Source organism: Phoxinus phoxinus (genome assembly GCF_949152265.1).
Source record: "Phoxinus phoxinus genome assembly, chromosome: 3".
In the NCBI taxonomy this organism is placed as follows: Eukaryota; Metazoa; Chordata; class Actinopteri; order Cypriniformes; family Leuciscidae; genus Phoxinus; species Phoxinus phoxinus.
Window position 1 is genome coordinate 26,189,169 of NC_136878.1, and position 25,283 is coordinate 26,214,451.

General features: G+C 38.5%; 1 protein-coding gene across 2 annotated transcripts; it reads right to left on the reverse strand.

Moving 5' to 3' along the window:
• Window positions 1–2,398: 2,398 nt before the first annotated feature.
• npr3 (natriuretic peptide receptor 3) lies at window positions 2,399–25,066 on the reverse strand. 2 transcript variants are annotated; one of them, XM_079606770.1, is made up of 8 exons: window positions 24,082–25,066; window positions 17,183–17,305; window positions 16,591–16,766; window positions 10,850–10,985; window positions 8,905–8,999; window positions 8,645–8,762; window positions 8,430–8,514; window positions 2,399–4,302 (listed from the first exon to the last, which is right to left on the reverse strand). In XM_079606770.1, the coding sequence occupies exons 1-8, from the start codon at window positions 24,749–24,751 to the stop codon at window positions 4,191–4,193; spliced, it is 1,515 nt and encodes a 504-aa protein (XP_079462896.1). In that variant the 5' UTR covers window positions 24,752–25,066; the 3' UTR covers window positions 2,399–4,190. The 2 variants fall into 2 exon arrangements, with proteins under 2 accessions (XP_079462896.1, XP_079462895.1); XM_079606769.1 differs by having other exon boundaries at window positions 8,430–8,517; window positions 24,082–25,065.
• Window positions 25,067–25,283: the final 217 nt, after the last annotated feature.

A 25,283-nucleotide genomic window follows, 5' to 3' on the forward strand; every position in this document is an offset into this window, starting at 1 on the left:
TCTGCTTCGCCTGTGTTAAGACTAGGACAATGTAACAAGATGTGAGAAAGGAAAATGTCAGGGTTCTGCCCTGGCAGCTTTGTCTGCCTTGTCTTCGTTTCATGTCTCTATGTTTGTGGTGTGCTTGAACGTATGGCCAGAGCCCATCTACGGAGAGCCTAGCCACTCCCTATTAAGTCCTATTGTACCGAATTTTGGTTGTAGTTCCACCAGAGTTCCACTGGGGGCGATCACCCGAGTGAAAAATGAGTCTATGGAGCTAGACGGCTAAATTTGTCTCTTTCACCCGATTGCCGTTGAGAAATCTCAGAATTTATTGTAGGTTTTGCAAGTTCAACATGGGTTATAGGTCGAAAGTTGAATGAACGAGTACTTATGTCCTTTCGATTTCTTACAGGTTGAGTTGTTGTTGCTCATAACACGCTAGCATTCTGCTAATGAACACTGATTGGTCAGTGAAGGACTGGTTACGACCAGAGATACCGCTTGATGGCATCATGGCATCCGAAGCGGGACCAGAATGTCTTAGCAGAAACTCTTCTAGCACGTGTATTTACCTGTGTCAGCTGTGTTGTCGATGCCTCGAGAGAAAAGAAAGTGCAGAGCGTGAAAGCACCAAAGTGACTGAAGGATTGCCGTAAAGCAGTATCTCTGGTCGTACGATGTGTATGACGTCATTGACATTTTAAAAGACTTTTTAAAGCAAATAAGTGACTCTAAACACCCAGCAATGTGTAATTTCTTTGCATCTCCTTTCAAATACAACATTCAAATTACTAGACAAAAAATTATATCATGAGAAAAGTGGATTTTGAGGGGTATAGCTCCATAGACCTCCATTCATTCTGCACTCGTCCTGTGAGCGCCCTCATATGGAACCAGAGTGGAACTGCAACCAGTTCAGAAGCCGGAAGTTTACTGAGAGTGGCAGTTCTCCCCATATTAGACATTCTCTGGTATGGCTTTGTCTTTGTTTATGTTGGCCATGTGCTCCTCTTTTCCTGCCTCCTTGTTTCCCTGTACCACGCCCTGGTTGAGTCCTCGTTTGTCTGAGTGTTGTCACCTGTTCCTCGTGTTCTCTGCTCCCTTTATATGTGTTCTCTTGCCCTCACGGTTTGCCAGTTTGTTGTCATTGAGTGTGTGGTTCTACCTGTTATTTATTGCTCATGGTTCCAGTTGTGGATACTGCTCTGTCTTGTGTTTGTTGTGTTCCAGCCCTGCAAGCTGGCTGCTTTCTCTCTCTACCAATCAGCGAGACCGGTGCAGTGACTGATCGTGCCCTGTGAGTCCATCTACGTGTGCGGTGTTATCCTGTCTGGCTCTTGCTGTATCCATTGGCCTTGTGCTGCACATCTACCTCAGAACACCAGTGTGTTCACCTTGGGCTGGTCTTAACTGCCACCCTCAGCTTGCCTGTCATTGTGCTTTGTTCCCTGCCTACTGTTTGGACTGTTATCACCTACTCACCCACAATCTCTCGTCTTGTCAACTGTCTTTCAATAAACCCCTTATCACTCATTTCTGCATTTTGAGTCCTCCCTCATAGATCCGAAACAGAAAAGCATTACAATAGCAGTTTAAGATTTTGAGCTGTAGTGTGTTTGTATACAGACAGGTGCATTATCTTCTCTGTTTAAGGGTATTTGCTTAGTCAGCAGGTTCAGCCTCGTAGTCTGTAGTCTGATTAAGAAGCATTCAAGGAATTTTTCCATTGCCAGATGTGAGGTCAAAGAATGACTTTGTATCAGCTGGGATTTCATGGTTCTTTGAGGTGTGTTTGAACTCATACTGTACTCCAATAGACATTAAGTCATGACTTCTGGTTCATATTGATGGTAATTGAAGGGTGTCTGGTGAGAAACATTTAGAAGAATCTTAAAGGAACAGTTCAGCCAAAAAAGAAATCCATCAGTTGTTTCACTCATGAAAGAAATCCATACAGGTTTGTAATGAAATGAGAGTGAGTAAATTAAAACAGATTTGTCATTTTTGAGGGAACAATCCCTTAGCATTCAAATTTCTGGAGGAGTTGTTTAGATGGACTAGCACTGGAAAAATGTTGTGTGTGTGAGACACCTGTTGTGATGAGCAGCAAAGGAAGTGAGTTGTGTTTGCTTTGGCTACATGACCTGTGTTCACATAGTGTCTCTGCAGTCTGGGATCATTTGCACACACTCTCTTGGAGATCTATGAGGAATTTCAGACCACAGCTATGATAGTCGATTGGTCCACTGAATGGACACAAGCTCACGGAAAACAGATCCACACTGTTGATTATGAATTTTAGATACTAAATTACAAGAGCAAAATATGTCCTGCGATTAAAGTCGGTCTACCCAGAATGGACCACTTGCAAGTTGTATGAGAGGCACTATAGTGGTAAACACAGAGACTATTTCATTTAATAAATTTTCTTTTTAATTGGTCAATATGTATCAATCTAAATAAGTTACAATTATTCTGAGTGTTTGCAAAGCCTTGTAAATATACTTATCAGATAAAACAAGATGACAAGGCAGATATACTGTTTACAAAAATGATTCTGTATATTTCACACAAGACACAATGTTAAAATCAACACTAAGAAAAATGAAACCTCTACAAAAATATCAATAAATAACATCACATCTTATGTTGATACATTTACTTACATCAGTAAACAATTGCCATCATACCAAGCCTGAATAAAACCCTATATTTTTTGACGAGCACACCATAGAGGTGGTTTTAAATGTGACATTTCACATTTACATCTCATCCTCATTACTGAATAATCACAAAAGTTAAAAAATATTATTTATAATATGCTATTAAACTGATAGATTATTGATAACCACCTCCTGATAAAGACAATCTAAAGACAAAGTAAAAAAATGTACATGTGCAATATAAACTGAACATAGCTTTTCAAAATCTTTCTTTGATAGGTAGACCGGCTTCTGTTGTGTATGCAACAAAATCATGTTGTGACATATCTATATATCTATTACATAACTTTCTCACAACCTCCTTTTTTATCTTTTTTAAACCAAACGAATTGCTTGCCTCTGCAGTTCACCTTAACAGATGAAGAATCAGGCATGATTTGAGCAGAATCATCTCTTCTTTGAAACTATTTCCAGCATTCTAAAAGTGTTTTGTTTAACAATAAAAAGTGGGCTGTACAAAACGACTGACACAAAAATGGAATGGTGGAGGAGGTCTATTGTAGACTTTTTTGCTGTTATTAAAGCATTAAAGCATGACAAGTTTCAAAAGCAGACGTTAGCCCTATTTTAAACATCTTGACATGAATGGACATAGTTTAGATTGGTTAAGTTTTACAACAGTCGGTTTTATCAATTGAATCTTGAAGCCAAAACCGTGAACACCCATCAGACAACATTTGGTTATGAAGCACTCAGCAGCATGTATGATACTGTACATGGCAGTGTAAATCAAGATATGAGTTGAAATTATATTTGATTATTATAATTAGTGGGACTAAAACCTATTGTAGAAAATCAGAATTTATAATCATAAATAAACAGTTCAGTGTTTCAGTTTCAGCATGCAGCCAAATTTGATATATTGAGCTTGTTGAGATACGTGTTGACAGAGAGGCACATCATTTTAAAGTTCACATCAGTTTTTTATTCATCAGTGCCTCCTAACCAAGTCTACAAAAAAGAAAGAATGGATGTTTATCAGTGTGTTCTACGGGACATTCTCTAATCGAAGAAGAGGAAGGTAAAGTGATGCAGAGATCACTGGGGAGAGTGTTAGGTTTTAAGTAAGCTTAAGTTCTGAGTTTCACTCTAACAGTCCTCAATATCTCATAACCGTTTCTCCCCACCGACCCAGCAGCTGACAGGACTTAAGTCAGCCCACTCTTTTCTACAAAACTGACAGGCTTCTACAGGGAAAAACGGGAAAAAGTTTTTTCAGGGAAAAAAGGTCTGTAGCTAAATTAAAAAAAAATACCCTTTTTCTTTCAGAGTCAAGAAGCCTTGCGAGCACTTCTCCTACAAAAATTCTACTTTCCTGAGTTTACGAATTGAAGAGCAAGAAAAAATTACAAGGAAAAAACACTACAGCATATCTATAAATATTTCTGGGTTCCAAGGATGGTGTTTGATGAGCCAACAGACCCATTTGAGATGCACTTTCCCCGAATTCGAACACCCCAGCAGTCGACTTACGACTGCAGACTACGCTGCAGAGAAGTTAGATCTGATGGAGTCTTCCCGCAACTGACGGTGTTTTCCAATGTCACACTCTTCTCGAGGTGTTCTCCGTTCAATGGTTATCCTGTAATTCTTCCTGAGGAGCGATAAAGAACAATATCATGAATGTAGATGTCAAGTATTAGCAGTACTACTATTATCTTAATAAACATTTGTGCACTTATAGTTCCCTATTGATACAGTTCACTCGTATTGCATTGCTAGACGCTTTGGGAAAACTCCTTTTTCTCTGAATACTGAAGCCTTATTGAATCACGCAGGGAAACTGCGTGAACCTATGGCTCTGCATCCCAGGCGGGGCTACCCGTCTATAAGCGGGAAATCTGACATAGGGTCTCATAATAATTCTCCTTTAGCGACAAAGATTTTCTCCTCGCTGGACGCAGAGACAAAAGAAGAAGCCTTCTCACCGTCGAACGAGCCTAATTCGCCTTTGGCTAAGCCACGCCCTAGAATGTAGATTGACCAATCACAGCGCAGCCAAGAACGAGCTCCGACAGAGGCTCCGACACTTTTTCACGGCGCTCCATTGACTTCAACGCAGGCGTCTCATATTTTTGGTCTCGGCAGGCTATTACGTCGTCGTTTTATAAAAAATATGGTTAAACGTTGTGCCTGGGGCATTTGTAACACAGATACGCGTTTCCCAGAGAGGTTGGAAGGGGGTGTCCGTTTTTTCCCCTTCCCAAAACCGAAGTTAAATACTGACAAGTGTCGTCTTTGGATTAAACTGTGTGGACGTCCTCTCAGTCAGCGAAACCCCTCAAGGATCAACAAGCTCACTTTTGTGCTCTAAGATACATTTAGCTTTTAACCTTACTGTGAAGTTATACTAGTTAGACAGTTTTATGCTGGTTTAGGTCATGATTTCGGTTCTCTGCCCTAATTGTTGATACGCGAGCACACGCTGCTAATAAATACATCTTTATAAGTTACTCGCGTAGTCCGTTTGCTTTGTAAATAATAACGATTATAGAAGTGAATAGAGACCTACCCAGCTTTGCATGACAGTGTTTCTCCTGATATTGTTAGTCACAGCCTCCGTCTCGATTAGGATATGCTGTGGTTCATTGTTTGACTGTGACCTTTAAGTTATGCTTTTGCCTCTATTTGGATGCCTTGTTGTTGCTTGCGTTTCACCGTTTGTCTTGAATAAAGCCTTCAAACGCACACTGCAGACACTTTTGCCTACTTCTATCGGACACTTTATTTGCTGCTTTATAAAAGTTTGATAAAATTTCAGCAGGAAGAGCTGTCACAGCATAAGCCATGTTGATACCAAACCAGAGCCCAGATGAAGTTGTCGGAGGTAGCAACAGTAACTAAGGGGGGCGGGGCTTAGCCAAAGGTGAATTGACTGTTTGGCTGACTGATTTAGCGTTCTCCCCTGTGGCTATCTGGCGATTACTATAAGAGTAAATTTCCTTGCAATGTTGCTGCAAATGCCACGCCATAAGCCATAAATGCTTCTGACGAGCAAAGGGAGTGTGTTGCCTGTCTGGGGTACCTAGCTTTTTTTTTTTTTTTTTTCAGAGAGTGGCTCCGCCTCTTGCACTCTCCTGTTCTCTTCCTCCCAGCAACCTCGGAGAAAGAAACAGTCGGCCACGAGTGAGCTCACGTCAGCGCAGATCCCGCATGCCTCACTTTCTGCATCCACTGCCTCTTCTGGCGCGAGTGACCTGGTCTCGTTTGGGGAATCTGAAGTGGATCTCCCAGATGACAGCATGTCACTGGCGGCTTCTATCACGGAGGATTGTTCTGGCTCAGAGGATGACTCCCCCCCCCTGCCGTCTAGAGATCCGAACGGGGCTCTGCTCTCCACACCATGGTGGTCCTCCAGTTCTTTCAGGCTAAACTCTTCAGATCCATTGACGAGTCTGGCCTCGACCGTGCTGCATTTCGAGAGCTGCAAGACGACCGCCCAGGCTATTGGCAGCGCCATGGCCAGCTTAGTGGTGTTGGAACGCCACTTATGGTTGAACTTAACAGAGATTAAGGATGCAGACAAGGCTGCTTTTCTCGTCTCTTCGGCCCTGCGGTGGATTGTTTCACAAAGTACTTCACCGCAGCACAGAAGTCGTCGCAGGCAATGCACCACTTCCTGCCCAAGCACTCCAGCTCTGCAGCTGCTTCAATTCGCCAGAGAAGCGTGCTGACTAAGCAGCCTGCGAAGCCTGTGCCTTCGACCACTCAGCTCAAGCCCGAGCCTGAGCCTCGACAGCGTTCCCGCTCCTCCAAGCGCTACCCCTAAGCACGAGGGGCCCTGTCAAACAATAACGCTGAATTCTGAGCCCCAGAAGCCGCCCTGATTCTCCAGGAAGGAAGAGGAGAGCCTAGAGTTAGTGTCTAGAGCCTAGAGGAGAGCCTAGAGAGCCTCCCTCCAAAAAAAAGTTCACACTTACATACAATTAGAGGGAGTAAAGTTTTGAGGGTGTTTGAGGCGATGTGTTCGTTGCAAGTATTGGGACCATTCATGTTTACGCACCCACACAACTGACCGCTGTTATAGCGAACAAAATAAAAAACAAACATTCAAAAAGAGAGCCCTTTTCCCAATACCACGGGCGTCAGTCCCCGTCCCAGTACAGCGGCCTGTCACCTGAACTACTTCAGTCCCTAGCTACCCGGGCAAGGCTTGGGAAGCCATCCCCGGAGTGTCAGGATAGGTTCTGAACATAATCAAACGTGGTTAATCACTCAATTTGCTCACAAATTCTCACAGACGCCACAGGTCACCATGTCTTAGTCCACTCGAACAACATGGCTGTGGTCTCCTACATAAACCATCAAGGTAGACTCAGATCGAACTTAGTTGTTCGTTTTCTGAGGGGGGCCAAAAGGCTGAACCCGCTTCATCCCCTTACTTTTCCAACATGTGACCTGTCTATGGTCCTTAGGGACCTCAGGGGCCATCCCTTCAAGCCACTCCAGTTGGCTGAGCTGCGGCCCCTTTCACTAAAGACCGCCCTCTTGCTATCCTTAGCATCGGTCAAGAGTGGGTGACTTGCAAGCGCCATATGTTCTTGCAGTTTCACTGCACAGCCATTGGTGTGTGCAGTTTTACTGCATGATTCAATTAGACTTCAGTATTAGAGAAAAATTCGTTTTCTCAAAGTGTCTTGTGACGCAATACTCGTTCCCGTTATCTCAGGGAACCGAGGTTATGTTAGTATCAGAGTACGTTTTGGGCAGATGGTTCTAAAACATAATAATAATAACATGATAATAAAACTGAGATTTAAAGACAATTTTCAGATAATTATTTCATTATAATTGAAATGAAAATCAAGTTTTTAACGTTGTTTATATGTCTATGTGGTATTTTTTTATATGATTTAAGACAAACTATGCGCAAAATCATAAGTCAACACCATTGCTGAGTATTTTCTCCTTAAAACTGCAGTGAATTAAAGACAGTCTCAAAAACGCAGCTTTTATAATCGCCGGTGTTCCTTACGACACAAACTACCTTGTAACCAATCACGTCAACGTGCTTTAACATATCATTAACTATGCTCTGAACCAGGGGAGTCTCAAGAGAAGCCAGGTTATCCCGGTATATTTTTCTGTTGATATAAAAAATACTGTACATTTAGCAATATAGCAGGTGAATTATGTATATGATGTATTTTACAGTGTTATGATGAACTATATGCCTTTCTCCACTGACGTTCTAAGTTGTTCAAAGTATTTGTAAGGATTTTTAGAAGGCAGACTGAGACGGCGAACGGGAACATGGATTGTGCAACACATTTTTAGCCGTTTAATAACGTAGTCAAGCAAAAGTACCGTTATGGTTTCGACATTGTAGAGAGCGATACATAAAACGCATTACCATTCTGATAGACCAACTTTGTAGACGACCGTGTATAGTTCACTCTTCCACTTCTTCTAAATCAGTTTCTGGTTCAAAGATATATGGCTGAATTAAACCAGTATTTCCACTTGCCATTGTGTAGCGTTTACTACAGTAAAGTTGACCAAATGGATCTCTGAGCTGGTGTGGATTACCTGGAGGTGGGGACTAATTTGCATATTCATGGGTGTAGAGTTAGATTTATTTTTTTCAGAGGATTTTTTTCATTTTTTATGTGTCATTTTGGTGAACAAAGATGAGTTTTAAGGCATACAATGACTACAGGGGGACTTTAATACATTGACCTATTTTATGAAAATATATATATATATATTTTTGGTGTTTACCTAAAAAAGTAGAATGCCATGAGGAGAGCTGTTCCCAGAATTCCCCCTACTATTAGCCCAGTCACTGCCGATACACCTAGTCCACCTGCTTAGAAAAGAAAATGAAACCATTTATAAGGAAAGCTGCATATACATTATAATAATAAATATATGACATATGTGCATATCATGCTGTTACAAAAAAGTGTCAGTCTTTAAGAAGTAGAGGTATTTACATGATGATTCAATGTGTTTTGGGGGTGGAGGCTCTGGTGCTGTTCGCAAGGAGAACCATTCCCTCTTAAAGCCTGGCATGGGTTTGAAAGTTCCATTGGTGCCAAAGTTCATTATAGTCTAAAGGCATAAAAAGACATATCTTTCCTTACTTCAGACATAATTCTGGCACAAACATGCAAATTAGTTTGAAATTATTGAATTTTACTTGCTGTCCTGACTTTTTTGGTCAAATAAAGCAGAAATGATTACATGCGCATACCTCGTGCGTTCCTGCATCTGGGTCTGTCATCCTGACGATAGAGAAATCCCCATTTCGGTCACCATTGGCATCTAGAGACACCTGGCCAGCAATGCCTGTATAATGGAATGCAAGGAATGAGAAAATTAATTAGTTTAAAAAGTCCAACATTCCAAGGAAAACACCAGCAAGAATCGGCAAATTCCGGGTGGGCAATACAACAGGAAATCTCATCCGCCTCCTGCCATTTTTGTTGGCTTTAACTGCAGAAATGGTAATTTCATCTGTACATCTGTGTTCCTGAATTCTTGAGATGTTTAAAATATTATTTAATTTAACAGGAAAACATGACCCTGTTCCTGATGATTCTGGCAGAGCAAAACATTGTTATTTCACGTTTAGTTGTCTTGCTGTGGTCATTGAGACAGGTCTGGGGCGCAGACATGTCTGAGCACATATTTTGTAAAGGAAGTTTAATGAATTACAGTGGCAAGAATACTGGCGAACCCTCTGTTCGCAACTACAATAATGGGAATCAAATGTGGTGAATAATAATAATGGGAATAAAATGGGTCAGTGTTCAGATTCCACTGTTCTTTTTGCACAAAATATGCATTACTATTTTCTTAATAATAAGCTTAGAGTGTAAAATATAATTTAATAGGATGTTGATTTGTTAAAGGACAAAAGTGTTTCCAACCCACTAACCAATGTATTTGTTTTCTTGAAAATTGCTATACACTATCGTTAAAAAAATAGGGTTTGATACGATTTTTTTATGTTTTTGAAAGAAGTCTCTTATGCTCACCAAGACTGCATGAATTTGAAATACAGTGAAAAGCAGTAATATTGTGAAATATTATAACAATTTAAAATAACTCTTTTCTTTTTTAATACATTTTAAAATGTAATTCAATTTTTAGCACCCATTAAGGCCCGTTAACACTATGGATGATAACTAAAACGATACAATAACAATAAAGTAATAACAATAATAATAAAAATCATTATAAATGTAAAAGAATAGAAGAGTCCATGCCACAACTATAATGATAATGGCAAAGATGAACAATATCATTAGAATCACTTTCAGAACAGGTTTTTTTTCACCTAATGAACAATAAATGCCCGATTGGTTGTCAATGTTTTTAAAGTGGAAGACGACAAAACTGCATTGCTTAGAATAAACAGAACAATATCATGCGTTGGTGTGGACGCCAATATAGTTATTGTTATATTTATAGTTATCGCTCTTTGTGTGAACGGCCCTTTACTCCAGTCTTCAGTGTCACATGATCCTTCAGAAATTATTTTTAATATGCTGATTTGGTGCTCAAGAAACATTTCTTTGTGGAAACCGTAAAAAAAAAACAATTAGGATTATTTGATGAACAGAAAGTTTAAAAGAAAAGCATTTACTACTGTCAATACTGACCAAATTAATGCATCCTTTCTGAATAAAAGCATTAATTTCTTTAAAACATAAAAACTTACTGACTCCAAACTTTTAAATTAAAGTGTGTACAGTGTATTGGTCCATTGATAGTAAATAGGTTAAAGTGGTCAAAAGATGTCATTACTTATGCCATTAACATAATTTGTATAATTTAAATAAACAGGTAATTGATCATACTACAAACTGAGTGTGCATATTGTTATCATGTTATATTGCTTCAAATCCCTTCCTTGCAAGTAATGTTTATTTTCTCATGTAAACATCCTTTTCTGACACCGTCTGGCTAGTGCAAGGTTTCACTTGATTGAGTTTGCTGCCACTGTTTACCTTTCTGTCGCTGAACTTTAACACAAAATTGAACCAGTCAATTCTCACACTTCTGAGTATATATTTGCATTTCAGAACTACAGCTGCCGATTAATTTTGGTTATAAAATGCAAATGTCTGCCACAGTCCAGTATCCATAGTACTTTTGCTGCAAAAAGCACAGCATTTTATCCCCCTAATTACCTTCAAATGTTCTGTTCCACATGCTGTGTGTGATTTGCCGTCCATCCTTTTTCGTCAGACCGTTACTCATCACATCACGCAAGGCAAATGCATACAGAAGCAAAGCATCATGGAACCCCTCCATAAACATATTGACCTGCAATGCAATAAAAGAGCAAGGTCTGAGGAACACTAGACGAAGACAGCAATTTTTTTTATCAAAATGATGTTTGCTTCTGAGAGACACCTCTATTCATCAACGAAAAAGGTCAATATCCAGGTTAACCCTTCATTAGCATATTAGAGTAAGAAATAGAGAAGTGATAAAAATGTTTATATCTATCCCCAAACCCCTAAATCCTCTGCAGGGTTGCGGGGATGCAGGGTGCCTATCCCAGCGTTTCAGGCCACAGGCGGGGGACACCCTGGACGAATGGCCAGTCCATCACAGGGCTCACACATTTACACTCTCTTTTATATGAATTGTATTTTGCATTTTAATATCTAGTTATTAATAAGATGTATTTTTAACGTCTTTGTCTTTATTAAAATAGAGTAAACAGAGTGGGGGACGCGATCAGGAAAGGACAACTCGAACTTGGGTGTTAGAGTGCTGCCCACGAGGCTATTGGCTACAACAATATTTTATTATTCAAATAGAACATAGTATTTTTCATAAAAAAAAATAATAAATCTAAATACATAATGAAATGTTTTTTTAATGGTTTTAAGTAAATTAAGATAATAAATTTCATGATTAAATTGCTAAAAAAAATTAATACATTGGCTTTGTGGATTATTACAGTACACATGCATTTATTTTTCACATTTCGTCAGTCTTTTATTTAATATTCGGCCCTCTATATTGTATTTACATAGAATTATAAGACATTAGTAGACAAATATGATAAAGCAAAGGTTATCATGAGAGAATCCAAGAGCAGCTCATTTATCAATTTCATATTTTAGTTAACCTGCACATGAATGAACAACTGCATGCAGTCTTCTAACATCAAGAGTGAAAAAGATGGAAAGTATCCATAACAGCACTGTCTTGTTCAATGAAATGTTAACCAATTAAAAAATAATTAGGGCTACCCAGCCGCCATGAATACTGAAAAGCACGTACTAGTAGATGCTCATGTTTTGATATGGATTAATGGTCCGTTCCTGCCACAGAGCCGCATGCTGCATGTGCGCAGCCCAAGGCAAACAATAGTAAAACCTGGGGCTTAGTCAGTCTGCAGCCCGGGGGAGATTCGATATCCGGCTGCCAAGATTACTGTATATTTACATTCACCCTCAACTGCCTAATAAGAGTGAAACAGCAGGAAAAGCTGATATAGTCATATCAATGTTTATATACATATTCATTTTTGGAAGCGTGAACAGAGGTGAAATCTCCAAGCATTCAGAGCATAACAAACCCTGCCGTGTTTTCATACAGAGCACAGCTTGTGATTTAGCAACAAAATGTATCGGACAAAACATTCCTCATGCAAAAAATGTCATGCTTTCTCATTGCGAAACAAACCCTGCTGATATTTAAGATCAGGCACTATTGCTAACAGTTTGTGTAAAACTGATGCCATCTCAGTTCAAGAATGTGATATGAAAGAGATATAGAAGAGATTTTGATTAAATTTCTATTATTCTAACTAAGATGTTAAAGGAGAGGTCTCAAGGCCTGTCACCCGGAGGCCTGTTGAGATTTGTGGTTTTCTATCTCAGTTTGCAGCATCTTTAAATGATAAAGTGATTTCTTACAAAAAAAAATATTTTTGATTTATTCAAAAATAAATAAATCCACTGTAAGGTTTTTCCCCTTTTTTATTGGCCCAACTGCAGTGATTAAACCCAAACAAGATCTGCATCATTAGAGTGAATGTAACTCATCCTCAGGGCTCACTGGACTCACTGTTTTACCCATAAGCCTGTTTCTGTTTATTTGGGCTGATTAACTTCAGGCTCTGGCATGAAAAGGTGCAACCGCATGTCAGTTTCCTCACCCTGGTGAAAACATTACCCAGTGGAGTCTCACTGTCACTACCAGGTATGCTGCAATGACAGAAAGGCCAGAACAGAACTTCTAAGACACCATATATGGAGAAACAAATATGAAAAATGAAAGAAAAAATATAGATAAATGACCCAATGGGAAATTATGTTAATTTATTTTTAGTTTACTTTATTTAATAATTTCCGCAATAATCTGTTAAACATATTAATTCTTTCATTTATTTATATCTGTATGTAATATTTGATTTAACTTATTTTCATATTTTTAATTCTTCATAATGGAATGCAGTGAGAAAATGAAAGACAATCAACTGTTCAGACATCATCTATTTTGTATGTTAAGAACTTGTAGTCATTTAGAATTCAGTCGCTGCAGAATGACTTTTTCTCGTTGATTGAAGACCACTCGAAACCTTACATGATGAAGCCTTTCATATGATTATATGTTCTGTGATGACCTGTTGTGAAAACCTTCACAGAAATATAAAGATCTTATTCTTTATCCATGTACCACAATTAAATTGTAATGCACTGCTTAAAGCAACAGGTGAGGCAGCAAAAGTTGTTTAGTTCTCTTATTATACTGGAGGAAGAAAATCCAGAAACAATATAAATTAAATAAATACATGCAGAAATTAATTATTCAATTAGTAAATTAATGAAAATGCGATAAGTATATTCAATTCAAAAATACATTTCATCTCATTGATCTCATGTATTCTTTTTTTTCCCATTTCATGTATGTATTTTTTAACATGTCTTAATTTATATATTTTAATAATTAGTCCTCCATAGCTCCCCTTTCTTTCAGATCAAACATTCCTTGAGCATTATTTTGCATGAATTAGATAAAGTAAAGGCTGTCATGAGAGAATTATATTGGTCGTTATCGCAGGTCTGTTCTGTAAACAGTAGGCATGTTTCCATTACAGATTTGCGCAAATCTTTTGTGATTTTTTTCTAAATGTCGTCAAAAAACGATTGTGAAATGACGGCGTTCCCATTAACCGACGTTATGCGACTAAAACTTAATTTTTTCCTCTCGCGATAAGTCATTCCAAAAATCATGGCAACGGACGTTGGTAGGTTTATGTATATCCCAGCCACTACACTGGCCATTTTTATTGCACTGGCCATTATTATTAATCGAAGGAGACGTACAGTATGTGTGTTATCCAAGCAGCGGCTGGTGTTTCTAGGTGTTTCTTCCTCATATCTGCTTCAAGGTCTTGATTTTGGCATTTCTATGAGGTTTAGAATCCAGTATTCCAGTAATCCTTTACGAATTTCATAAAGATTTCTGTCTCGTATTATGTCCAAACATACCGCGTCATCTACGTCAGCCAGGTGACCTGTAAATGCGCAAAAACTGTTTCCATTGCAGTTTTGCTAAATATTTATTTTTCAAATTGCCTGAAAAACTACCACATGTGAGCGTGAAAACTTGTTTGCGATAAATGGTTGCGATAAAGAGTTTTTGCAAAATTGACATGTTTCCATCGGGCGCATTTTCAATTTCAATTTGCACAATTTGAAGGGTAATGGAAACGTGGCTAGTGGCAGCCTCCGCTGTTGATCAAATGGAAAAGATTAAAGCGGAATGAACTGCCTATAATAACTTCCTTTGTTTGTCTCAGTTTAACCAATCGGCCACAGTGTGTTCAGATCCTGTGAGATGAATTTAGGGACCCTTAATGGTCAGCAAAGCGGTTGACTGCATATCTTGTTCTAGATAAGAGTTGTTAAGAAGGAAAGGAAAGAAGCAATCATGGGTGGCCTTCAATTCATATGCAGTCTAGTGTATTGAGTTTGATCATCTCTAATGAATGCGCCTAGTTGCTTCACTGATCCTGTTTTGAAGCAGTTTGACTCAAGTACAGACATTAATATATCTTAGAGTCAGTCGCCAAGCATTAAAACATCATTACTGGAATTTGACCTTAAATTGCTTGACTACAAATCACCTGATTTAAAAAGCTGTGGATGGATTATACACACCTGAGAGGATAGGTATTTTATAAATGCTAAATCTGTGCAAAAAGAATTTCTAGAGATTTTTTGAGCCTCAATGGTTTTGTCATGCTGGAACTTGATAATCTACAGTGACGCACGAAATTAGATGAAAATAAGTAACCTGAGGGCCAACAGATGAAAACTATTACTAAGTAAGATAAAATACATGTCAGTCTGACCAAATTCATGATGTTTCTCAACTAGAAACAGTTAATGATGCTGAAGAATGTTGCCTGTTTTTAAGATCATTTTAAAACCTTTTCTTCTGAGAGTATTTAGCAAGTGGAAAACATGGAAGAAACTTTGGAGAAATCCAATCAAGCACATAAAATACATTATACGGAATACATAAAACATGTTCCTATTGACTGTGGTAATCCAACACACCCACCTACTGGTCATCAGTGCATAAAAATACTTTGCATTTTTCACAGACTCAGTCATTTTAGTCACTAAGGACATATGGTTGACAGCACCTTTGGATCAAAAACAGCACTTTTTAAATATCCATATTTCACGAATATTTTAAAGGTCTTACTTTGTAGCTGGATTATACAGCCGAGCTTCTAGAATGTTAACAGTGGAAACTGTCATTTATCCAGCAGATTTATGTTATGCATATGGGGGGCTCTTTGCAAATGAGTATGGCTGCATTTCCTGGCAGCTAGTATGAATTGCTTAAATCTGTGCAGATGCTCATAAGAACACCACTCACTGTAAGCCAATTCCAAAAAAATGTATCACCTTCCTTAATGAATAAAGTGAGCATTCTTCATCCAGCTCATTAATTCAGCATGAACACCGCCGTCAGAAAAAACTGAGCAGATACAAGCGGTAGCTACAAGCAAAGGGCCAAGTTTGTGAAACATCACATAAGCCTGTGCTTCTGTCAGGTAAGGCTTCTCTGGGAAGTGTATTCATACAGTGAAATAATTGTGCTTGGCACACTGAAGTCTTGACATTCATTTTTGGAACGAGAATGGGCTTTGTCTGAATACATTTCTATATGGTAGTGGTCCTCCACAAAGGTCCAGCTCAAATCTTGTATGGCTCCAATTGATACAGCAATTGAGCCAGTCAGAAGTGTCAGGGCCCCCACTGAGGTTATTAACCTTGGCACTTCGATTCGTCCACAGTTATTTATTTCAGAAAGACAGTTTCCACTGTCTTTCTTAGAAAACTCTGATGGCTTTTCAAAGGAAGCTGACATGATGGGGACAAAGAGCCAGAACAAAATATGGGGCCTTTATGGAACGCCAAGTCACTCCATTCAAAAGCACCTTTAGTGTGAATGCACTGTATTCTGACTTTAAACTGTGTGAATAAAAGAATCAGCAGCTCTCTGAATATTGCAGGCCACAAAATGGATGGAATTGCAGAAAAGAGAAAAATTTGATTGATTGACTGACAGGCTGACTGAATGACTGGCTGATTTGCTTGTATATTGTTAACAGTGGACAAAAGGATGGTGTGTTTTAAAATAGCCAAGAAGATTATATACACACATATACATATATCTATATATATACACAAATTAAATATATAACTTTTTTTAAAATAATTAACTTTATGTAAAAATAGAAAGTTAAAATAAAAGGTGACACGTGAATAAAATATCCAATATGAACAGATAAAAAAGAAGCAAAGAACTTTCGATCTTATATTTGGCTTTTGAATACGAAAGTATTCAATATATATTTTAAACATTATCGTTTCAAAGACTCACGTACAGCACTGCAGTCTTCACAAACAGGGATGCCCGACTCCTGTTGTGACTTTTTCATTTCCATGGAGAAGACTTCAAACTCTGGCTTAGTGGACCTAAGCAATGTTACAGTGTTGAGAAAGCTATAGGCAGCCTTGGCCTCATTGTCAAATTTGTCTCCTCTCCTCCAGGATCCATCCCCTGTGAAATAATGTTGTGTTTTTATTGTAATAAATTCATGTTCACATGAACATATTGCAAGATTTGCAATAGAAAAGTATGTCTTTCAGGATAAGGGCATTATACAAGCGTGTTTTGCCTGTGTCTGCTGATAAAACCTCAATGACAATGGGTAAAATATCTACCCTGTTACTTTTTCTGAAACAAAGGGGCTTTTAGATATGCACAGGAACATCAGTGGAACATCCTGGACCTGCACACCAGACAATATCCAGGCACTATTGTGTTGAGCCAAATATCTCTTGAATGTAATCTCTGTGAAGCAGAAGACCTGCAGATAGCTTTATTGTGCTACAGGGTCATAGCACTATCTTGTCTGACTATGGTTCATCGTGGGAATAGAGATAAGCTCTGAACAACCATGAATACAGCTTTACCATAGGAAGAGGAGTTAAAGAGCTCGATGTTGAAGAAGATGTGGCTGTCGCTGGTTAATTTTCGTCGATGAAATCCCAGCATGAGCTCTCGTATTTTGTCCGCCTTGGCACACATAATCACCACTGCAAAACAACAAGGAACAGAGTGTTATTTGCCATTCAAAACAACATTCTAGATGGTGGCTACCATCGCCACCTGGGTTATGTGTATACAGTAATGTCAAAAGGCATTTATGTCTAGGTTGGGGAGCCAAGAAAATAATAAACCAAATATAATAACGCGACTGAATGATTTCATTGCGTTCGGTTCTCGCACGTGTCTAATGATAACGTCGGTACACAGACCTAAAACACTCTGAAAGTGTTCCCTGCCTAACTATTCAGCACGAAACATACAGAACGAACAACTCTTCTGAGCAGGTTCTTTTTGGTGATTATAAAACAGAGCACGACCTGTGAAGTCGATTCCAGAGCAAAAGACTGGTTCTTTTTAATGAATCTGACTCACATACTCACATTTACAACTGATACAATGTTAAGGCTTGTGAGACCTAAATCAATTACTGACTGGTTGTTAAAAATGATAAACGTAAGGAAAATGATGATTCCAGTTTTGGTGCATATAGTATTATATTATTTATGGCAGAGAAAATAAAGCACTGTGTCCTCATAAGAGTTTTACAGACCATGAATCCGACATGCACATTAAGGCACTGTATTATCGTCTTGATCCTGAGAACACGTTCAGTGTCGTTCATTTAAGATTAATTATGACCTTCTTGCTACTAGCCAGCTTTACAAGAACATGTGGCATTGATTCAATTATGTAAGCACAAGCCTTTAAGTATCATAGAATAGCTTATTTTTGACCTGGTCTTACAGAAAACAGTCTCAGGTATGAAATATATTCCCATGGAGCAAGGAGGTCAAAAATAAATAAACAAACAAGCAAGCAAACAGAGTTTAAAATAATAATAATAATAATAATCGCAAAGTGTCCCATAAATAGGAAGATTCAGAGGATTGGAACTTTCCCCACAGCTCAGTCAGTGTAATGCGCTGCTTGAAATATCCTCAGCCGAGTGGGACAAACTTCACCTCAGTATTCCTGCACTATAGCACCCTTTAATTACAGAGCGCACAGCACACTACAGGCCCTGTGTTGGCTTTCCAGCGATTCCATGGGGTACAGCTCCAGCCAGCAATATTTCAAAAATCTGGATTTTTCCCACTGACACTAGTTACAAATGAGCTGAGGAATGCAACGGGGCAACACATGGCACACTTACCGTTGGTTGTGCCACATTTAATGCACCTGGGGGTCTATATAGACGCATAGTGTGAACGTGCACATGGAAATAATATCGCTTTGCAAACTTGTGCTATATCGCTACATAGTATAAGGGTTTACTGTCTTGCCCCTCTGTCCAACTTTGGCAGCAAGGCACATAATGCAAAATAAGCAGGGCTATAATGACATATGTCTGGCTTAGTAAATTCACTCCCGGAGGACCACTCAGGCAAATTGTGCTTCTGTGCTCACGTCATTCACTGTCAAAACATTGCAACACCGTATTCCATCCTCAATGAAATGTTATCTTCTGACATTTAGAATCGGTGAGGGGGTCTCACAAAATAGAGATTCATATACGTTTAGCTTAGACATCCCTGGTGAAAAAAATATATATGCTAAGTATACTAATTTAGTATACTTTAAGTGTGTTAATGATTAGCTAACTAGAAGTGTGCTATTTTGAAACAACTAATTTTGTACTAAGTATATTTTAGTTGAAATTAAATTGTATAGTAAAGCATAACTAAGTGTATAGTGTACTTTTGTGTGCTAAATTTACAGTATTTAAATAAAGTACTGTAAATTTAAATTTAAATTTACAGTACTTTAAGTACTGTATATGCCTGTGTAGGGACTAATTACATTCTTGATTAGTGATATTAAAGTGTACTTTATTTGTGTTACAAGTACATTACAAATTCATTATGAGTGTCTTCAAAAAATACAAGCACTATACCATAAGTGGCTTTATATATATATTGTTTTAATTTTGGTGTTTTTGCCTCTTATTAGGATAGGACAGTAGCTAGACAGGAAGTGTGGTGGGAGGGAGAGGGGGGGTTGGATATGGAAAGGACCACAAGCTGAGACCTGGAACACGGGTCGCCCGAAGCACAACAGCGCTACATTTCGGCGCACATGTCGGCGCATTTGAGTAAAAAGTATATGCTCAGTAATACCTTTGGCTTATTCCAAATACTTAAAATTGCTCACTTTGTCTTCAATAACAAATGTACACTAATAAACAAATAATACTTAGCTATACTTTGTAAAAAAAAAAAATACTATTGTATACTATAATATATTTTGAAAGTATACTTTCAATGCATTGACCACTTATAATGACCATTTCCAGCACACAGTTAAAATATACCTAAAATATATATATTTTTTAATAAAGTGCACATAAATATGCTTTTAAAAAATGAACAGAATTTTCACTTCAAGTATATTTTTAGAAAATACTAAAGTATTCTAAAGTGTGTTAAAAGTTGTATTGTGAAAATAGGTAAAAGCATGATGTTAATATACTTTTAATACATTTAAAGATAGTACCATTTTTTGTTAGTATATTTGCAATGTATTGAAAACTATTGAAAAGGGGAATATATTTCAAATACAATAAAGTATTATTTTTCACTAGGGGATATGTTAAAAAAGTAGTATTTATAATAGGGATTACATCTACTACATCTTTTATATGTTAGAAATTCAACAGCTAGGTGTCGTTTCCGTGTCCAAACACTCAATCAGATGCCAAAAGCAAACAGCAAATGGTGCTAATATAAACTCATGGTGTGCTGTGATACCACTGAAAAAATCATAATCCTAACCTTTATCTCCATATGGAAATCTCAGATGGCCATGATTCATCTTTTATGAATCGTTAAAATATTGGTGTTTGGGACACTGTGAGCCCATAGACTGTATTGTACACCTTGTGTTTTTAAAACTAGTAGAGGCTTGGACCCGAAAACTGTATATCTTATGACATGACTTAACAAGTGGATTGTTACCAATGTTGACACTCATCTTTCAATTATACCCGATTTGTACCTGATATTGAGCACAAAACACTCCCACTCCACAGTTTAAAAAAAAAAACAGGTGCTATTTTTTTCTTTTTTTTATCAGCACTCATGTGCAGGCTGGGCCATATGTCATTAAAGTTCTGTATTTTATAACATTTGCCTCAACTGTGCAAACCGACAGACCACAGCATCGTGCAACAGGTTCAAAACTGCATAGCGAAGACTGACAACAAAAACAAGGGCATTGCAATGGCCAATGAATCAAATCAGGCGTCACGGGCGCTGGAGAATTTCCCAATGACGTCCTTTAAAGATGACTGCAGGCAAGCAAAAAAAAAAATTGGCAACCTGTACTGGATTGTTATTATGAGAAACTGTGTGAAAGAGTAGATACTGATGAATGCTGTTATTATAAGGAGCCACATAAATCAACTTGCTTACATGCTTGTGTCACTGACTACTGAACACAGTTGCAGTCTGCATTTTGAAGTTAAAATGATATTTAACAAAAAGGAAAAAAAACAAGCAAACTCATGATGTAATTTATTATTTTGACACCCAGATACATTTAAGCATATTTGCCATCTGCACTGTATCAGTACTCACTACTACAGTACTTACACCACTGCAGCCTTTTATGAGCAAACAATGAAGCATCTACCATGCCTGGAATACTAATTTCAATGCCAGCAATCTACCTCATGGAACAGGCTGCATCATTTAGCATTCAAATATATGCTAATTTATACAGTGGCTATGTCAGAAATTGATGGTAATGTAAACACAAACTTTTATGCTGGTTATAGCCAACTATCTGGTCACTTGCCACAAAACTTTCAAAAATATATCTTTTTTTTAACGTGATGTTCCCTTCTTGAAACAGACCAATTCTGGTAGATTTTATTTTGGAAAAATGGCTGCTTTAGTACTATCAAAAGCTCCTTAAAAAAGCATATTGAACTGGTACTCTATGGCTGTGTTCTCAACTGGTGGGTCACAGGTCTGTTTTGGTAGCAATGCTAAATCCGAATAATACAATGCAACTAATCAGATAATCATGCATAATTACGATAGATAGCCAAATAAATAGGCTTACCAGTTTTTTAAAAGGGAGAAGAAAAGATTCCTATATCTTTTGATGTATTTGGGCCCAATAACAACTGTCACTTGGCAGAGGGCAGACGCTGACATTAACAGGCAGTGCTGTCACTTAAAGTCGTAATGTTACGGAAGTAGCGACAGATCTTTTCTTCAGTATTCTGATGGACATCTGAGAGAAAAAGATTACGGTAAAGGAAAAACAATATAACGGGGACTTGGATCTATCCATCAGCTGTTGATTGGATTGAGGCTAATCTGAATACGATTTTACAGTCGAGTGTAAGAAAAGGAGCGGAGATTAAGAAGACTAAATGATTGACCTTCGTCACAATAGTGATGATTCCTGTGGACAGGTTGCTTGAAATACCCACATCCTCATCAAAAAAAAAAAAAAAAAAAAAACTGTGCATACTGTAGTTGAAAAACTTTTGGCCATACTGCTTGCTTAATGTAAACAATATACAAATGGTAGAATTTCTCATAAAATACTCTTACTTTTGCAGAGAAATTACACCTTGGAGTGTATTCTGTGATATAATTGTGCAGTTCAATGTTATCCTTCAGAAGACACTTGAAACAGATGTCAAATTTTGACTTGAGTGTTTGGGTGGTGGCCTAAAAAATGCATCCCATCACTGAGATTCCACATTCAAATCTGCATGGCCCGTGATGGACAGATCAAAGGAAGTATATGTCATTATACGAGGAGCATTCCATTCTTGTACATTTATAGCTGCTGTGAGGGATCGCAACATGTTGAGGACCTCTAGCTGCTGTGAACTGGTAGAAAAAGGAAAGAATTATAAAAGGCCTCAAGAGCTGTTACCCTGTCATTGTTAGTGTCAAAACAGCCCCAAGACAGCATTAACCTCTTACCCCGTTTCAGTCATTCCAAACTGACATTTTCAGAATTGGTGGAACATTCCTTTAATTACCATGGTGTTCACGCAATATGCAATATTAGCTTAAGAAACGTAAGATGTTCATTTCAACGCACAGACAACGAAAGAAAAGGAAAGAAAGTGATACAGGGCCCTTGTATTGAGGTATATGTGTATATTTTCTAAAATCGACAACATCCTTGCTAGGAATGTGAGAAATGCACTGTTTATGAAACAGGATCAGTAAGGAGGTGCACAGTCAGACTTTCTGTGAAACGCCACAGATTTGGAGCAGACGGATATGATGTTTGAAAGAAGGATAACAGAAGGATAACTGCAGACAGTTCATAGTTTTCACAGCAGGCATTTCTTTTAGCGCCACAATGTATCCAACACCAATAGTAGCAGAGTGAGCTCCAGGGAGAGTGTATCCTCACTAGTTATTGAGAATCAGCCAGGCAGACAGCGCATGACTTTACCCGCCATGAGAAAAGCTGTTAAAAAGTGCTTGAGGATGTCTAGGCGAGTGCTAAAGCCTACAATTGCTCACCAAAATTCCTACAGCTCTTGCTCAGTGTTGACCACCTGTCAAAATTCTGATCATTTTTTCCACAGGCTTTCTTATGGACTGCAACTGACCTCTTACCTATCTTTATAGACGGGGAGCTTGAGGAGATCAGGAAAGGATCAAAACAGCCCTAGTTAGGAAAATATCTGCATTTGACACGTTTGTGTGTTCTATATTGCTCTGTTCTATATTGGTCTGTTGCGACATGCTCCAGTTTGGGATTGCTGTTAGGATTACTAATGCATTATCATTTGGTATTATACAACACTTCCGGAAAAACTATGTTCCAGTTTAAACTAAAAGAGACTTAATAGCATAAGTAAATGTGTTGACCGAGGGCAATACTTTGCAAATCCACCCTTTTGACCTGCGAAAAGAAGTGAGTCACAAATAACTGCTGAGAACAGCCACTGGTGAAGAAAAAAATCTAACTGCACAGAATTTTCAGCATTTTTTTTTTCAAGCTAATATTAGCTTCGTTTTCTAAACATTTTGTATGTTACGTTACAAACCCCTACAGTACAAACCACTTAAGTACCCCCTTTTTCATCACCAAATCTGAAATGTCTCCCTTTTACATCATGTTATACTGAAATTACTTCATTTGCAGTCTTATAGGCTATTTAGTATGTGGATAACTACCACTTGTGGTGTAGTCTAATAGTTAAGATCTAGTATAGTAATTGAAAGGTGTCTCTCCTGCAAGTCTCTTCGGAGACCTTCGCTTGTTTAGAGTAATTCAAAAGTATCAGGCTCAAACCCAGCAAGTTGCCATCCATTCCACTTGTGCAAATTATCCCCTTCTGGCAAGAAACTTCTCCAGGGGATTGTGCTTTTAACAAATGTGTAAGACACTTTTGGCATCTATGGCAAGCCGTTTTATTCCTTAAAACTATTTATCAGTAGGCTAGTACTTGTAAAGGCGGAGTACATAGGCTACTATGGTATAGAAGAAAACAAAACTAGCAGCTAATGAATAGTTAAAAGTAAAATAGAAATAGGCAGCAGCGACAATTGGAATAGCTATAGGCAACATACTAGTCTGAAGTGAATAGCCTAGCCTACTACTTAATTTCGGAACCCCATGCAATTCAACATACTAGTATCTATAAGTATTAAAATCAGAAATGTACTTGTAGCTAATGAAAAAGTGTACAGAAACAAAATAGATATGAATTCGTCTTGAGGATGTTAAAACGGCTTGCGTAAAGCATTTAGTAATTGACGGACAAGTGAACGAATACCTTCGCTCCCGTAGGTGGACGAGATGATCCCGTCGGTGTCTACTCTCTCCTCGTGCGAGTTCAACACAGCGAGATCTGTGACGATGTGGTATTCTGAAAGCACTGTAAAAACACCCTCCATCGTAAAGAAACAGTTTCTCTCTTCTTTATCATCTTCGTAAATCAAATATGCCGTTCTCCAAGTGAAATCTTTGAATATCGCCAGAAACGTCTCAGCCATTTTCAGGTAAGTTGGTGCGATTCGTGTGAGATGCGAGAACTCGCTGTTCTTCTCCCTGAAGCCGGTGGCCAGAGCACCTGCTGAGATCACCGGGATGTTCCAGTGGGATGCAACTCTCATCACCGGTGCGGCCGCGTACTCGCACACCGGACCGAGGACCAGGTCGGGACGCTCTTCTTTCTGCTTGTCCACGAGCGCGAAGAGCGCGTCCCCCCCGCACCCGGAGTTCTCATAGCGCACATTGAATTTCAAGCCTCCAAACAGTTCTGATCCGTTGAGGGTTTTTCTCGCGAACTCAATAGCCGGAAAAACTCTCTGGTAAGAGAACAAGTATGTGTTGTTGTCAGGCAACAGGACCATCACGTCGATGTTGTCATTCAGTGCACTTGTCCTGCCAGGCATCATGAGTACTACCCAAATGGACAGACATAGTGATATGAAACATGACATCTTTGACACCAATGCACGAACTTTTTTTTCTTTTTGCAAAGAGACTACGCTTTTTAAAGTTTTTTTTCCTACCAAGTAGATTGCTATTTAAATTAAGACGTATCCTTAATTTAACTTAAGTATGGCAAAGTCCCACTCTTTCTGTTTATAAGTGAGTTATGTCTCTTCTGCAAGTCTCTCCAGAGCCCCTCTCTCTTCCCCTGTTTGGAGTCTTCTTTGAGTCTCTGTCTAACTCTCCGCTTGCCTGTGTAATTACTCTTGTTAGGATGTGTGAAGTGTGCGGCTCGGCTGGTCACCACACACGCTGCAGTCTAGGAGGAATTTTCAAGCATCCTTTCATTATTATTCCTGCGTCATCGCTGTGCAGTCCGCCCCCTCCTTAAAGCTACAGTGTCGCAATTCATGACAGCCCACAACCTCAGTCTGGATTTAATGATCAAGGTACAGTGTGCTGTAAAAGTTAAGCCATACCAAAAAAAAAAAAAAGTCATTAACCTAACAATAAAATCGGATGCTTAATCAGTAGGCTAAT